The sequence below is a fragment of the Rhopalosiphum maidis genome, chromosome 1, assembly GCF_003676215.2.
Source record: "Rhopalosiphum maidis isolate BTI-1 chromosome 1, ASM367621v3, whole genome shotgun sequence".
Taxonomy (NCBI): Eukaryota; Metazoa; Arthropoda; class Insecta; order Hemiptera; family Aphididae; genus Rhopalosiphum; species Rhopalosiphum maidis.
The window spans coordinates 35891266-35907517 of record NC_040877.1 but is presented as its reverse complement, the minus strand read 5'-3'; the positions used below and the strand labels follow the sequence as shown (position 1 = coordinate 35907517).

The window sequence follows — 16252 nt, the reverse complement described above, 5'->3', positions numbered from 1 at the left end:
CCAATCTTATAATTACCAAAATTACGTCTTGTTTGATGGAAAATATAAAAAATTAACAACATTTTTTAGTCACTAAACCACTGCAACATATATGATTGCCGATGACAAGCACTCGTATTATATATACTATAATAATTACGTATACACACAATATTTTATTATTATTTTAGTTTATTAAGTTTGAAATAAAACTAAATAAGCATATATAAGACTCAACAATCTACATCTACTATCAGTGATACTACTGTTTTACTACTAAAATTCGAGTGGAAGAGTTACGGTGGATGTCAGTAGAATTTATCTTTTATGTATGAACATAATATAACGTGAATGACAACGACGATAAACCCTCGAAATACCTTAAACAACAGACACAATTAAATTCAAGTAAATTACATTGTTTTCTAACTCTGTCGTATGTGTGTATAACAAATTACTTGGACGGGATTAATAGCAATATTAGTATTATTATATTGATACAAAAAGCTGGCACCGTAAGTATACCGCACTCCGAATGATAACGACAATATTTGACGAGTAGTAACCAGCAAACGAAGAAAATTGAGTTAATGATGTTAAAATAATAATTGATCGATTGTAAAACACAAAAAAATAATAACCTAGAAAAATCTAGGTCTAGTCGATAATAATAATCGGGAATGATTTTCAAAAACGCTAAGTTTTATCCAGAATAAAGACAGAGGAGAAATCCGTAAGAGAGATATCGAAATAATTGGAAACACGCAAGGTGCACTCCATCAATTTCCTCCGGATGGTCGTTTCAGTTAGGTTTTCTATAAGACGTACCTACGTGTAGATCACAGTATAGTTGTAACTACATGCAGAATCATAACGGCGGTACCTGTTTTGGTAGATAATCGCAGTGACAGATCGCGAACAAATATTATGTAAACGTTTATACTATAATATGTGCATGTACTAACCTTTGGGGCTCATCCTTTGCTGTGGTTCCACCTTTCCATCGGCGGTGTACTTGGAATCGACAATCGAGACCCTTGGCGTTTCCGCAATGTCCGACACGAGTGGAAGACCAACGGTCATTTCCTGTAATCATATAACGAACAGACGTCACGTAAGACGATACTGAGCGATGTACTTAATACAATAATATTATATAAAACACAATTACTCACGTTTAGAATGTCTTCAATCGTGCTGGGCGTGTTGGTATCGTTTGAATTATGACTCTGCAAAAATCAAAAAATATATATATTTATTAATATACAGACTATTTGCTACGGCGTCGTTAAATATGCGAGAAGAGATTAACTGCATTGCATTTAAGATAGGACATAAGACTATATATAAACCAATTTACATTCTTTACATTTGATATGGCAAGATTGGGTTTGTGTGTGGGCCTGTGGTGCGAAGAATGGCTACTTCTCATGCTGCTGCTCGTCGATCGGCTCATCGAGTAGGGTGGTTTCATTTCACCAGGTTTCAAAAAGTTACTGTTTCTGTAAAATAAAGGAAAATCCATTATAATACACTGTTCTGTAACATGTTTTCATTTTAAAGAAGGCGACGACGGATTTCAACTGCATATTGTAATGTTACATTTAAAAGCAATAACGTTAACCTAAGTTAGTCATAAAATACGACACATAAATATAATATAAAACTGTAAGACACGTGTGACTTGGGTTATTTTTCACCAAACATACGCCACTGAAGGTCGTCGCGAACGATGTGTTCAATTCGCACAAAAACCGCTGTCATTATTATTATCGTATACAGAGATGCTTTGACCTTTAGACATCAAACTTCTCAGATATTCTGAAGCATGACATAAGTATCGTAAACAACATTTGTAGTTTTATATAATACAGGTAACTGCACGATTGAGCTAAAGACGGGTATAGTGATACAGAACTTTTTAGAAAAACTGTCCACGACTAAGTAAATTTAAGCGTTCATAATTTCGGCGTAGTCATAACCTGAATTTATATAATAATAGTTACATATAGAGCAACATTACTTAGATTTTAATTAGGTCATTCCCGCGTGTTCGACGACTATTCAACAATCGCACAACGCAACTGACGATTTTATTCGAATATGTATGATAATGCGAAAACACGACATGTACACACATTGTAATCCATTTGACGATTTATCTCATAGATATCGTTTGTGTGCATGCGTGCGTAAGTATTCAAACCAATAACCGACCGGCAGACAACCTTGTTTTGTCCTAAATTAGCGATAATTTTTCAAAACGATATTTGGCAACCGTTCGAGGTTACGCCTGTCTCACTATAGGTACAGTTTAAAAGGAGGCTCTTCTCTGGGTGATTTTGGCGTGCGCGTGATTAATTCTTCTCGCATAAATAATAATACATTTTAATCACTAAATTCGTTTATGTACGGAACTCGTATTGTGTTCGAATATAGACATGTGCGCATCACTAAATAAATATATTTTGAATTAGTTAATTTTACTTGTGGACAAATTTTTTTTGCGTTTCACTGCATAAAATCAATATACATTTGCTATAGTTACAAAAAAATTACTGTTTGTTATCTATAAAGAAATTTTAATAAAGTAATGTCGAATGTGTTGAATTGGCGTAAATGATTATCAGTTAATCAAGTACTTGCTGTTTATATAGTATTTAATTCAAAATTAACTCTGCAAATGTCATAGAAGTCATATAAAAATGTGTATTAATTTAAAATATATTGACTATTACCTACTAATAATGTTTAACAAACAAAAGTACATGACTATAATTAAAAATATTTTCTTAGCCTTGAACTGATTTTTTACGCGCATTTTCCACATTTAAATAATACAATTAAAATAAACTGACATCCGATCACGTGAAATATCAAAATATATCGCATCTTTTCTAATAATAACTATGTTAATTTCATCATAAATTATAATTATTTAGCACTTAGGGGCTACCTAGTAGGGGCTACCTACATATGAATAACAAATAAAACAATTACAGCAATAAGAAAAGAAACATTTGACACTAAGAACAATAATATAATAACTTCAAAATCATTATTTAATTATATTAAGTCGATGACGTGATTGTTAAAACGAAAGAAGTTTTGGATAACAAATGTATCAAACCCTAGAATTGTATCTTTTATTTAAAAATAGTGATTACAATTTTAAAAATTTTTAAATAAGTCACCTTTATGTATATAAAATACACAAAGGTTTGAATAAAAATAATATCAAAAAATGAATACACATTGCACACTCAGATTTATAATAGTAGGTATGTGTTGCAATATTAAAGTTAAAACTTAAAAAATACGATTACTGTTACCGATTTTGAATAAGACATAATAAAAAAAACTTGCACACCATAGCGTAGAAAGTTTGATGAAATTAAATTTGAATTCCAATGTAGAACGAATTTCCTAGTAGTAAAGTAGTTGTTATATAAAACACAGTAACTTGTTCTTTGTAAGGATAAAATAGAATTATTCGCAATACATGGTTATAGGATAAATAATATATATTGCACGTGTAGCATGCACAACACACACATTTGCATGAAAAAAATTAATGTTACCCTCGGGATATATACACAATGTAATGTACCCTATTTAGAGGTCAAACGGGATATAAAATTACGAGTTATCGTAAAACGAATACGATAAAAATTAATTCGACAATCGAATTTTAAATTATTTTATTGCCTTTTTAGGTTGCTTTAATCTTATACTTAGTACAACTACCAGGGAGACACTATTTAATAAAAAATCGATTAAAACGTTCGTTTACTCGGTTATTTTTGAAAACGTGCCGATCTTGGTAGTCGAATTATTATTATTATTATTATTATTATTACGAACGCATACAGCGACAGAACAATAAATTAATAGACTGCAGTTTAAATAATAACATACGCGAACATTTAACATGACGTTACACACCACACGTCCTCCAAATAACGTCAGTAAATACTATATAAATACAGTAATTTTATTAAGTACGTACTTGAACATTTTTTTTATTTTTTTACTTCAGTTAATGTTTGCTCAGAAATTAATTATATACGATATCATACGCGTGTTTAAAGCACGATATTAATATATTATATTATTATGCTGTTAGAATTTCAAAACGTAAGCCCCGACAATACCTGTACAATAGCTGAATAAACACAATGATATACCTAAGACTACAACCAACGAACGTGCATCTGAGAAAATCGGAACCCCTATACACAACAAACTATCATTTTTTTAATTTTCTGTTTTCATTTCCGCTACGGCGGCAATAAAAGTTCTCATTGTTCTCATCTTCCAACACATGAGACGATGGTGATGCCTTTGCCTTGTCTCACATAACTATTGTCATCGAATACACCGACGGGCTTGTGTGCACACAAATTTGCTAAGGCAATGATAAAAATGATGCTGTTGTGTACCAGGCTAAGATAGGAGAGTATTTGAATAATATAACTTATTATTGTTATTATTACTGAGATGGTCGCGACCGAATAATATGATCTAACTCCGACCTTAGCACGATAATATTATAATCACCAACTGTTCTCCAATAGTTTAACGCGTTGACGGATAATATAAAATACACACTGTGGTTATTACTATTTAGGTAACCGTCATCAAGTATACTACTACAACCATGGTTAATGACAACTGAGCAATACTGCAGTCTGACAGTGTGCAGCGTGCCATTGCACACACGGGGTTATATTATGTCATCTTGTTTATCAAGGTCCAATAACGTAATGGGTTCCATCACACGCCTACGCTGTCACCTTTTATTTTACGACCACAAATCCGATAAACCGACGCGAATCCGAGGATGTTCGCAACCCCCTTCCGACCGCCCGTTCGACCTAATAATTGTTTACGTCATTAACATCATTAAGAAAATTATCTTTTATTGGTCGAGTGGGCGGACCAAACGTTTTGTGTTTACAACACGCACTTTCAAATAGAACTTTTTTCTTTCCCATGACATCCGTCGACTATACACTGCAGTGACTAACATAATGTTATTCAATCCCTGGAACGGCTCCTAATTGACATAATACAGGACTGAAATTCTAGCGATTGCTGATAATTTTTTTTTTATTTAATTCTGTATATTTGAAGTAAACATGAATTATTTATTATACATCTGCTAATGATTAATCATATAAAAAATTTAATCTATATTCTGTGGTCTATACCATGGGTCACTAACTGGCAGACCCTTTTTACGAACTCAGATCGTCGCGTATAATCATAAAATATAATATAATATAGTTTTTATATCACACTTAAATTTTTACAAATAAAATGTATGTATGTTATTAATTGTTGAAGTACGATAAAAAGTCATTCAAAGTGTTTTGGACAGCAGGAAGTTTGGTATACTTAAAAACTGATACTCACAGAAATTAGTTGGTGACCCCTGGTCTATACGATAAATATGACGATTGACGACTATACGATACAACGCGCGTTAATCGATACGTATGTATATAGTATATACACCGTCTACCGTACCTATCGTTATATGACTGTATACGTCTGTTATTTAGGATAAAAGGAAGTTAAGTGTATATACAATATTATATATATCATAGTAGTAGCAGCTGTTTTGCGGTTATTATTATGTTGTTGCATAATATTCGTGTGCGGATATTATTTAAAAATCGATCTGATAAATTATAATATATACGTTGTACCGAGCAAAAGAGAATGAACGAACGTGTGTATATGATGTATATTATGCATAATTATTGCAAACTTTTGAAAACCGGTAACGAGAAAAAACTTTTCTCGAGACACTATATATACGATTTTTCCTATGCAAAACGGGTGCGCGTGACTTATGAAATTAAATTTATGTTTTATTAGATGAACAGAATAAAATTAAATTCTAAAACTCGTTATTTATAAGAAAAAACATCCACTTGAAAATTGATTAATACTTACCATTAAAATAAAAAATAGTTTTCATTATATATAAAAGCTGCTATAACTGGATAAAAATTTAGTTATTACGTGATTAAAATTTAATCAAGTTAAAAAAAATAATTAAAAACTAAAAAAGATAATCTATTGTACACTGCAAATATTGTTCAGAAATATATTTTTTTTTTATTAAATAAAATGTTGGTCTCCTGTGTAATCACGGTACTTGCAGTCTGATATACCAGATTTATCTACATAATAATAATAATATGTACTTAGTAATATTATAAGGTGACACGAAAATGGCAAAGATAATAAAAACAAAAACTATACACACGACATAAGTATAATATTATAGTAATTAAAAGTATTCTTTCTCTACATAAACGTCACAGGATAATTAACTTAGTTAATCGTAAGGACTAAATATAACAAACAATTATCAATGATCATTCTTTTACCGTCGTAATCACCTTAGTCGAATATCAGTACTAAGTTGTTTTAGTATCCAACAGTCGTCGAGACCACGAGCAAAAGCACTCAAGTTTGATGATCCTATAGATTCCTATTCAAAAGTAACTATGATAACCACACTACGTGTCGTTCTATACATAGTACCAAATGCATACAACTTGTGAGGAAGTAATTTAATTTATTTTTTTTTTTCAAAATATTTTTTTTTAACCGAGACAATTAAATTTCGCTTATACAGAACAACCGCTGCGCCACCATATCGGTGCACTGTAGACCACAACCGGGCCAAGGTTTTTATCACTGAAACGGCGGGATCGGCGGTCAATCACAGAGAGAACCGCTTTCACTTGATAAGGATATTAAATTTTCGACCACCTAAAACAGCTGCACTAAAGTAACGTCGGAAATTGTGGTATTGGTATACCATGTAGCTTACTTACAATACAAATTTCCTTCCAAAATAAGATCAACTTGATTGTTTGAATTATATTATGACGTCTATACAGATACATTAATTTATAAGATATTTTTTCTTCTTAGTCGCGTATCTCGAGTAAAATCGGCAGCGTTTGAATGATTATGCAACAATGATACATAAATACATAATATAATTAAATTTAGTATTATTTTGGTCTGGATCCATTATAAAACCGGCTGTAGGACATACAACATTTGAGTATCGCCGTACTAAGCATTAACACCACCATAAGTATAACTACACAATGTAATTATCATGTAAAAAAGGTAAACAATACAATTAATTATTACACATTACTTGTTTACGTTTCATATACCTAGTACTTAGAATACATCCATCGATCTAACTACAGAAGTCAATCATTTACTATTATAATAAATATTACATTATACCTACTTACCTAACGTAAGTTACTATAATACCAATTATTAAAAAGTAATGCTATACGTGATTCATGTACATATAATGTATTCACTGAATAAATATAATATAGATATAAATATAGAATACCGTTTTTATTTTGTGTGAATGCTGTTTGAAAGGAAATTCGTCGAAGCTAAAATATATATATATATGACGTCACGCTCGCATCACACGCACGCACACGTGATCGACGACAACGCTCAGCTGTTTCAGACGCGCACACACAATATTTATAACACTTATTGTATCGACACGTCCTCATCGCAGGCAATGTCTCAGTGTTTGTTGTCGTGGTCATCTTTCGCGGGAGACGAATATCAAATTTCAATGATTGCCAATAAAACACATAGTGTACAACACCATCATCAATATCATAATATTATACGAAATTATATTACAACCCTGAACCTAATCTTGTCCGCGTATTGATACAATAATATAGGTTTTTTCAATAATATTATTATAAATAACTGAAAAAGGGTGAACCACAGATGGTGCTAACTGCTACGATTTATACCGTTTGGTAATAGCTTTAAATATAAATTTCAACGAATTAAAGAAATAAAAAGTTTGTAAAATTCATAAATTGTTTTAACTTAAGTATTTTTATATTGTAAACATTAAACAACTATTATACTTTGAATAATAATACATGTTTTATTCTCATTTAATGTTTATAATGTACAAAACATTTTGGCCACCGGTCTATTAGTTTGACCCAAGTTTTTTTAAAGTGTTTAATTTCGTCTACACGAGATAACAACAATAATAATAATAATATTATGAATATTAATATGATGAATGCAAAACGTTGATAACCAAAAGGCGTCCATGCACAGCATGAGGGGGTTCGAAACGAACGGCGTTATAAAACAATCGATGTATCTACCTAAAACACGTTGTCGTTTGTCTTATTCAGACGTGAAAATTGCTCCCTCCCATTTTTCAGCAGTGAAAGAGAAACATTTTTCTGCTTATTGATTGTTCGCTTTTTTTCACTCGGTAAAAATACTTTTTCCTCTCTTTATATTATTATTTGGACACTTTTATCCCCTTATCCCGCGTTGAATATACACATTATTTCGTTATAAAACTGCTACTACAAAGTAGAGCAGCATCATCCACCTTTTGGATTTATCAATAGTTTTGTATTCAGTACTTTAAACAACTTTTTGAAACATTTACTTAGCTATTCTGCACAGAAATTTTCGGGTTATTTCCGTCCTCTTCGTTCGTTTTTTTATTTATATTATACATATTATATAATATCAAACTACCTATTAAGTCTCGTAAACCGCTTGAGTGATTTCCTGCTTTTTCCCCTCTATTTGACGATGCTAAATTTATAGTAATCCGTAATCGTAAATAGGTGTTTAAATTTAAGGAATTGATGGTTAGCCTCCTGAAGTATATAGTCCAATCAAAGTTTCGTAATACATACCTAGTGCAGTATATTATTAAAATTGTACTTACTAATTATAATATATTAAGGTGATTAGTGTTCGGAATTTAGAAATATAATTAAACTTTTAAACGAATTTAAATCGTTCAGCCCCTTCCGAAGATAAGGCTTTCTATTTTTAATGCAATTTGAACTAAAAATTATCAGAGCAATAGTAAAAACAACAGATGAAATTAAAATGCTATTAAACCATTAACCATAATATAGGTAGATAATAATATGTGCATAATAATGAGAAGAAAAATACAATTACAATTATAATATATGCACAAAATAACAATAAATCTATTATTGAATAATGAAATTTGATAAACATAAGAATATATTAAATCAATTGCGACACAGCATACAGGTAGTTTTGATTTAACCTCGATGAATACATTTAAAATTTTAAAAATAGGTAAAATAATGATAAGTATTTTCCGACTGCATTATTATCTATTAGTTTTGTATTTAAATATGTACCATAATTAATGTTAATAACAAGTGTACCGATATAATTAAATAACCTAGTTGCAAAACAGTTTATCATAAAGTATACCAAAATACCTGTCCAAGATAAAATTTTGTAAAACTAGGTTAACTAATACATAATATTCATTTTCTAAAAATCATTAATTACACATACTTCAAACATATCACTCAATTTATGGCTATAATTACTATTTGATCAATCATCCATATTATGAATAATTATAATATACTATACTGAAAATAAATTATTTTTACAATTTGGGATCCCAATCAATTTAAATTAATAAATATGTATTTATTATCAAACTATAAAACATTCCTGACAACAATTACGTAAAATGGCCATAGTCCATTTATAATAATATTTAAGTCCAGGGAAATAAAATATTTAAATTATTTAAATATATATAAAAATTGAACACCACAAATTATAAAAAAAATTATATGGTGCTTTTCTAAGATCTTATTTGTGAAACACGAGTTACAGCAATTTCATATGATTATTTATAACTCATTAGTCTGTAGTCATTAGATATTACTACTATTTTAAAATTACAAAATATTTCAGCAAACTTCCACAGTTTTATTATATTATATTTACTGTGGTGAAGAACAAAACAGTAAAAGATTAACTTTATTTAAAATTAGGTTTTTAACTAAACCTAATTAAATAATAGGCAAATTATCCTTATATTATAATAAGAAGTTATTTACGTTATCTGATATTTCAATACTTTTTTAAAAATTTGAAACTTAAAAAAATGAAACGAGCATGTATATAATAAACATACGATATCAAATATTTGAAATGCACAAAACGAAAATAATTGGAATATTACACAAAATCGCCATATCGGTAGCTGAGCCTTGTTTTTAATAATTTAAATACACCTAATCATTTTCTAATATAATATGATATTATATAGACGTGAATTAAGTTACAAACGTTTTACGAAAAAAGAAAGGACTATAATAAGCTAATTATTTAATTAATTTAATTAAATCATAAATTCATACTACCCAAAACATGTACATATTCGTTTCACGTGAACTGCTACTTATTTCTTCATCACATGCATACACGACAACGAAAAAAATAAAATACAAACAAAACCGAGAATTTGAGACCTTTAGAAAATAGAACAATTCTCATACCGCGAGCGTCTATTACAATAATATTATATGTTTTCTAATAAATAAGCTAGTTGAAATAGATCTGATTTAAAATGATAACGGTAACCTATTAATGCAACAACGTCTGTAACATCATTATTGTGAACTATTAGACTGACAAAAAAACTTTCATTACGACCTAAGAAGGAGAAACGTGGGTTCTGCGAAATCGTCAAATGTAGCCTTTTCAGTTTTTCCTTGCGACAAATATAGCTTAACAGTTTAAATACCAATACCACCACTATACCACCCCCACCAAAACGAAACGACGTCGAGTATCGCTCAAAAATCTAACTGTGTTCAATACTAAGAAACGTTAGAAACACTCCATTACGGTGATGACAAGCGAATAGGTAGTAAAAACCAGTGAAAATGTTAAAACGGAACAAACAAAATAAGATTCAATTTAATAATGTTATATTCATATTTTGCGTGTACATGCAATTAATTCCGCGGATACAATAGTTTAATTAAAAACGGAATTAACCCAACCGGTGCTGTAAGCCTGTGTGGGATTGAATACACAACCTATTAGTCGGAACGCGTAGTTCGTTTTGGCTGCGGCGTTGGTATTTTTTGCTTTTCGATTAATTAATCAAAAATCCCAACCAGATGAAAAAGTTAAGAGCTATATTCAAGCGTCACGACTACGGTGGCCGTGACACCTATTACACATAACATTATAACGGTTGTATACTGTAAGGGACTTAGTACCCCTTCTTTTTAAAAAAATATTTTAGTGTACCCCTTCTATAATTATATTCTAATCAATAAGAAGTTTTAATCTTCAGGTACGAAAATTTGTTTTATACTTTTGCGTCCGCTTTTTATTTATTTTTCAATTCAAGTATTTTAAGCACTGATCATAATATAATATAATATCGTACTGCGGTCGCGGTACGTACCTGGGCGGATTGGCAGGCGGCTGAAAGTGCGTCGAGGAAGAGGAGCCGCCGCTGCCGCCACCAGACGACGACGATGACCTGGCCATGGCGTGCGATGTGACAGTTGGTTTCTTGAAGGACGCCGCGACAACGGGTGCCACAGATCCACCGCCGGATGCGGGCGATACGGATCTCCTGGATGATGACTGTTGTTGACCGATCACAGTGGCGGCGGCAGCAGCAGCGTGATGGTGCGACTTCACCGATGCTGTAGAGACGGCTGCCGACGATGAGGAGGGATATGATGATGTCGACGAGTGGTGGTGCTGCATCATTCCGGCGACGGACAGTGACGATGACGGCGGTGGCGGAGGAGCGGGACTCGGCGGCATGCCGGTGATTCCGCAGCTGAACACCAGGTCCAAGTACGGTTTGGCGTCGTCGAACGAACCCAACTGACTCTGAATCAGCTGGCTCTGTTCGTCGTCGTTAGCGTCGTCCACCTGGAACATGCGGTGGTAACGAAAGAATTAGAACGTGGTAGGAGGATGAGGTGGCAGTGGAAACGTTATTATAACATTACCACCACCACAACTAAAATACTACTATATAATACTACTACTACTACTACTACTACTACTACTATTTACTGTGGCTTTTACATGGTATAGGTATTATACAGCCTGATCACCTCTATCCCCCCTAACACCATACTGTAAACCCTACGCCCCAAGACGTAACAAGAGGGGCGCAACTACAATTGCTTTTTTTTATACCTCTCTCTACGTCACGAGTTATTATTTTACAATAATATATATAAATAATATCGCCAAGTAGGTACAGTACACGGTTGCAGGTATTGCAAAGCTAGAACTGGTGGGAGAACAATAATATCGGAGAGAACGTCGTCTCGTGTATTACCTGTAATAATACAAATATTAATAATACGTTATGATATATTATACGGACGACGATGACATTTAGTGTAAATATGTATGGGAACTGGTAAGTAGGATGGTCGAGGGCGAGGAGGGTGCAAATTAATTAAAATAATATACATTATAATATTATTATAAAGGGGCTATAACCAATAAATATTGTAAATAGGTATTGTTTATCACAAAATTTCTGCCAACGAAGTAATTATTCCTATTAATATTATTATTATTTTTAAATTATTTTGAGAAAATATAAACGAGTGTGTGCTTAATGCTAAAACATTACCAACTCTAACCTATTTCGTTTTTATTAGATAGGATTTTTTTTTTTGCATTCGATATTAATATTGATTCGCCTTTATTTTATTTTCGCTGTATAAAATGGTATTATAGGTACCTACCAAAAATAATAATTCTTTACTCCCGTATGTTATTAAAACCTTAGGTAAATACGTATAAACAGAGATTTTTATGCTTTTACCAAACAATTAATATCATAATGAATAGATTAAGTTTAACCTATAGTACTATACTCTGAAATACATTTGACCTAATATTTTACTGTTAATTATTCAAATTGTTATGACATAACATATCGTGTTCATCCTAATTTTATTTTTCATAATAATTTATGATTTTAACCATAACATTATTTTAGTATTACTATTTTCATTTAAACAATTATGGCTATATTTTCCTATTCAACAATTTAACTTTAGAAACTAAACATAGGTATTTACTTTTTAATTGTTTTGCGAGTACGATTTTGAAAATAGCGACACCTATGCGTTATATAAATTAATAATTATCCTAAAATAGCTTCATAATAATTATAAATGAGTTACTTATGGTTACTGTCTAATTATATCACGAAAGATAAATATGACAAATCTAATCGAAGTTAAAGGAATGTATATTGCTACAATTTTATTGTTATTATTATTTTTTTTCCATAGGTATAAATAATAAATATAAGTGTTAAAATTAAAAAAATGAATTCATTGTTTCTAAATAGTATATACATTATATTAGATTTCAATTATTTTCACGAAATGTAACGTTATTGTAAACATTGTTAAATAAGAAGTAAAATGTAGACAAGGTTACGAGTTTTATTAATTTTGACAATTAGCTAATTATTATTATAAAACAACCAATGTCCAATATAGTATATTATATACGTACACTCTAACTGGTAGTATGCTAATTTAAACGCTTAAATAGCCGTTCAAAGTAGGTAAATTAATAATGAAAAAAAATGTTTAACTGTTATTATTAGTTATAACAATACCACTTAGAATTTTAAAATTGTTCAATTATTTATCGAAAGTATAATTGTAAAAATATGTTGTACTTGTACTACAACATATTAATGGAAACAATATACATATAGGTATTATTCATGAAATCATAAAATATTGTACAAAATGAAGTTAATTCAGTTATTTGTCATTAAGTCAGTCAACAGGAAAAAAATGTACATCGAACAACCAAATTACGCGAAGTACATACCTACTTTTTAAATAAATGTTATCTTGAAGAAATAGCATAATATAATTTATTATTTTCATACTAATTATTATTAATAATATCATTGTAAACTTTATTAAACGACAATTTTTAGGATATTAATAAATAATATAGCATTATAAATTATAATACACCCCCGATTATAGGATTTGCAGTTAATATATAAAAATACTAAAAATATAGCAATAGACAATATTGTAAAATATACGACATTTTTAATGTATTCATTAAATAATTTATTTTATGAATAAAAAGTCATCATAAAATAAATTTCTACGAAACTAAAAAAAATAAGTAAAAGTAGACTAGTATTTAATTTTAAATTACATTTAGTTAATTAATGCAAGTCTACTTATGTCTACTTTTTTAATAGTGATATAGCGCAGAACTTTTAATTTTTTACATTACAAACGCAATACCCATGGCACAACAATAATTTTATGATTAATGAACATAATAATGTAACTATTTCTTGCTAATATCTGTTGCGTGCAATGTCATTTTGATAATTATACAAATTACATTAAAAATAATACTATTCAACTTAAACATAAAAAACATTTCTTATATTTAAACACATTGATATTTATTATAAAGAGAAATATTAAAACAAAACGAAATAACTATTGAAAGAAATGTAAAATATATAGTGAACACATTAAAAATCAACGACGAAACGAATCATAATACATAGGTATATATATTATATAAAACTAATAAAAAGTTATTTCTTTTGATAATACTATCTTTTAATAATCCATCTTATAGCATACATATACATGTATACATGTATATATAATGTGTATATTATATAATACTAATTATTGTAAACGCATTATTTCCTATACAATATACTTTTTTAATTCATTAATATGTGTGTATTATGTATTTATTATACAATCATAATAATCATATAAATATAGATAAATTTTAACAGACCCATTTGTAACATGACGTGACTTCTAATAAATACACCTAATAAAAATTGATTATTCAAACAGTCTTGAATCGAAAAAAAATATTATTTAGCAAGTATGCACAAAATACGCATCAAAAAATCAGCTGTATTAAATTAATTATTTTAAAATGTGTTGTTCATTCAATAAACAATGATATAATTATTATGATTACAGAACAAATAATCCATACGGTACAGTTCAATAATCATATTTATATTAAAACTAAGCCTAATCCAAATGCATACATTAAATGTACTAAATTTTTTTAACGAAAAATAAAACGGTAATACAAATTAAATCAATATACGTACAATGTTGTTTATAATAAATGTATCTTGTATGCACTACCCACGCTTTGAATGATGTGATTCAAGAAACAAGGTGGAGAAAATTGATTTTTTTTTAGTTTAATTTTACTCATAATTTCTTAAGAGACGACGCAGCAGTAATATAATAACAACGCGTTAATGCATTATCTGCAGTTGCCCGCAAAATCTGTGATTTAGTTTATACGTGATTTGCACATAATAATATATAAATGTACACAATTTTAATAATACACGTCGAGAAAATTGATTATATTAATATATTAATGCACATCATTAATTCCGATGCGAAATCGATATATATCACTACGATTGTGACTGAGATATATAATAATATATAGATCATGTGCTTAATAACTTACTGAAAAAAAAAAGAAAACCATCATGGTAATAACGATAAGCCCGTTTTGTATCCGATGTGGCGTTCGAAAAGCTATTTTTCGTTTTTGCGTATATCGACTATAACATTATATAGAACGCAGTCGCTTAGTTTTTGTAGAGCTAAGAGCGATTATAATAATATTATGCTCGTATTAAAAAAATTAATATAACGTGAAGTTAATTTGAATTGAATCGTAAATATCGATAAATTTTCGAAAACCATATATGATATAACAATAATAAAAATAATGAGTATTGAGACCACACTAAGTCGCCAGACAACAATAATGATAATGTGGTGTTAAAAGTGTAAAATTAAATAGCATAATTATAAATTGTGCAAAGTCAACACGAATTACGACACATTTACAATTATGTGTACCTTACCTACTTTCCAAGGCGACGACACAAGTACTAAGTATACCATCCATAGTAATAATCTATTTTTGTATAGTCAAATTCAGCGTATGACGTTTCTTTTTACTTTTTACATACCTAAGCGAAACAGGACTCCTTCCAACCATGTACCTACGTGCTACATCGAACACAAATACAATGTATATCGTTAACATAACAGACGAAATAATATTCAGCCAAAAAATACATTTATAACTAACATTGTTTGCATTTATTAAAACGAGGATTTATAATAAAACGTTTTTCAGATTTTCATTATTGACAATCTATTGTATGCGCCCCGGCCTCGTGAAGAATAACAATGCGTTCATATTATATAATTACGCACTCTACATACATATGTCACACCTAAAAAAGTTTTAGGTGCAAAAAAAGAGTTGTAAAAATTGTAATTATTATTCAAATATCGAA

At 29.9% G+C, this 16252-nt stretch overlaps 1 protein-coding gene across 4 annotated transcripts in view; it reads right to left on the bottom strand.

The window, feature by feature from the left end:
* Positions 1-16252, bottom strand: part of LOC113550479 (AF4/FMR2 family member 1-like) — a 137680-nt gene that overhangs the window by 14094 nt on the left and 107334 nt on the right. For 3 of the 4 annotated variants that reach the window (XM_026952343.1, XM_026952340.1, XM_026952341.1), the window contains 4 exons: positions 11312-11793; positions 1340-1481; positions 1155-1208; positions 945-1065 (listed from right to left, as the gene is read on the bottom strand). In XM_026952343.1, coding sequence (XP_026808144.1) covers positions 945-1065; positions 1155-1208; positions 1340-1481; positions 11312-11793 — 799 coding nt within the window. The remainder of the gene's footprint in view (positions 1-944; positions 1066-1154; positions 1209-1339; positions 1482-11311; positions 11794-16252) is intronic. The other variant, XM_026952342.1, reaches the window with a different exon arrangement.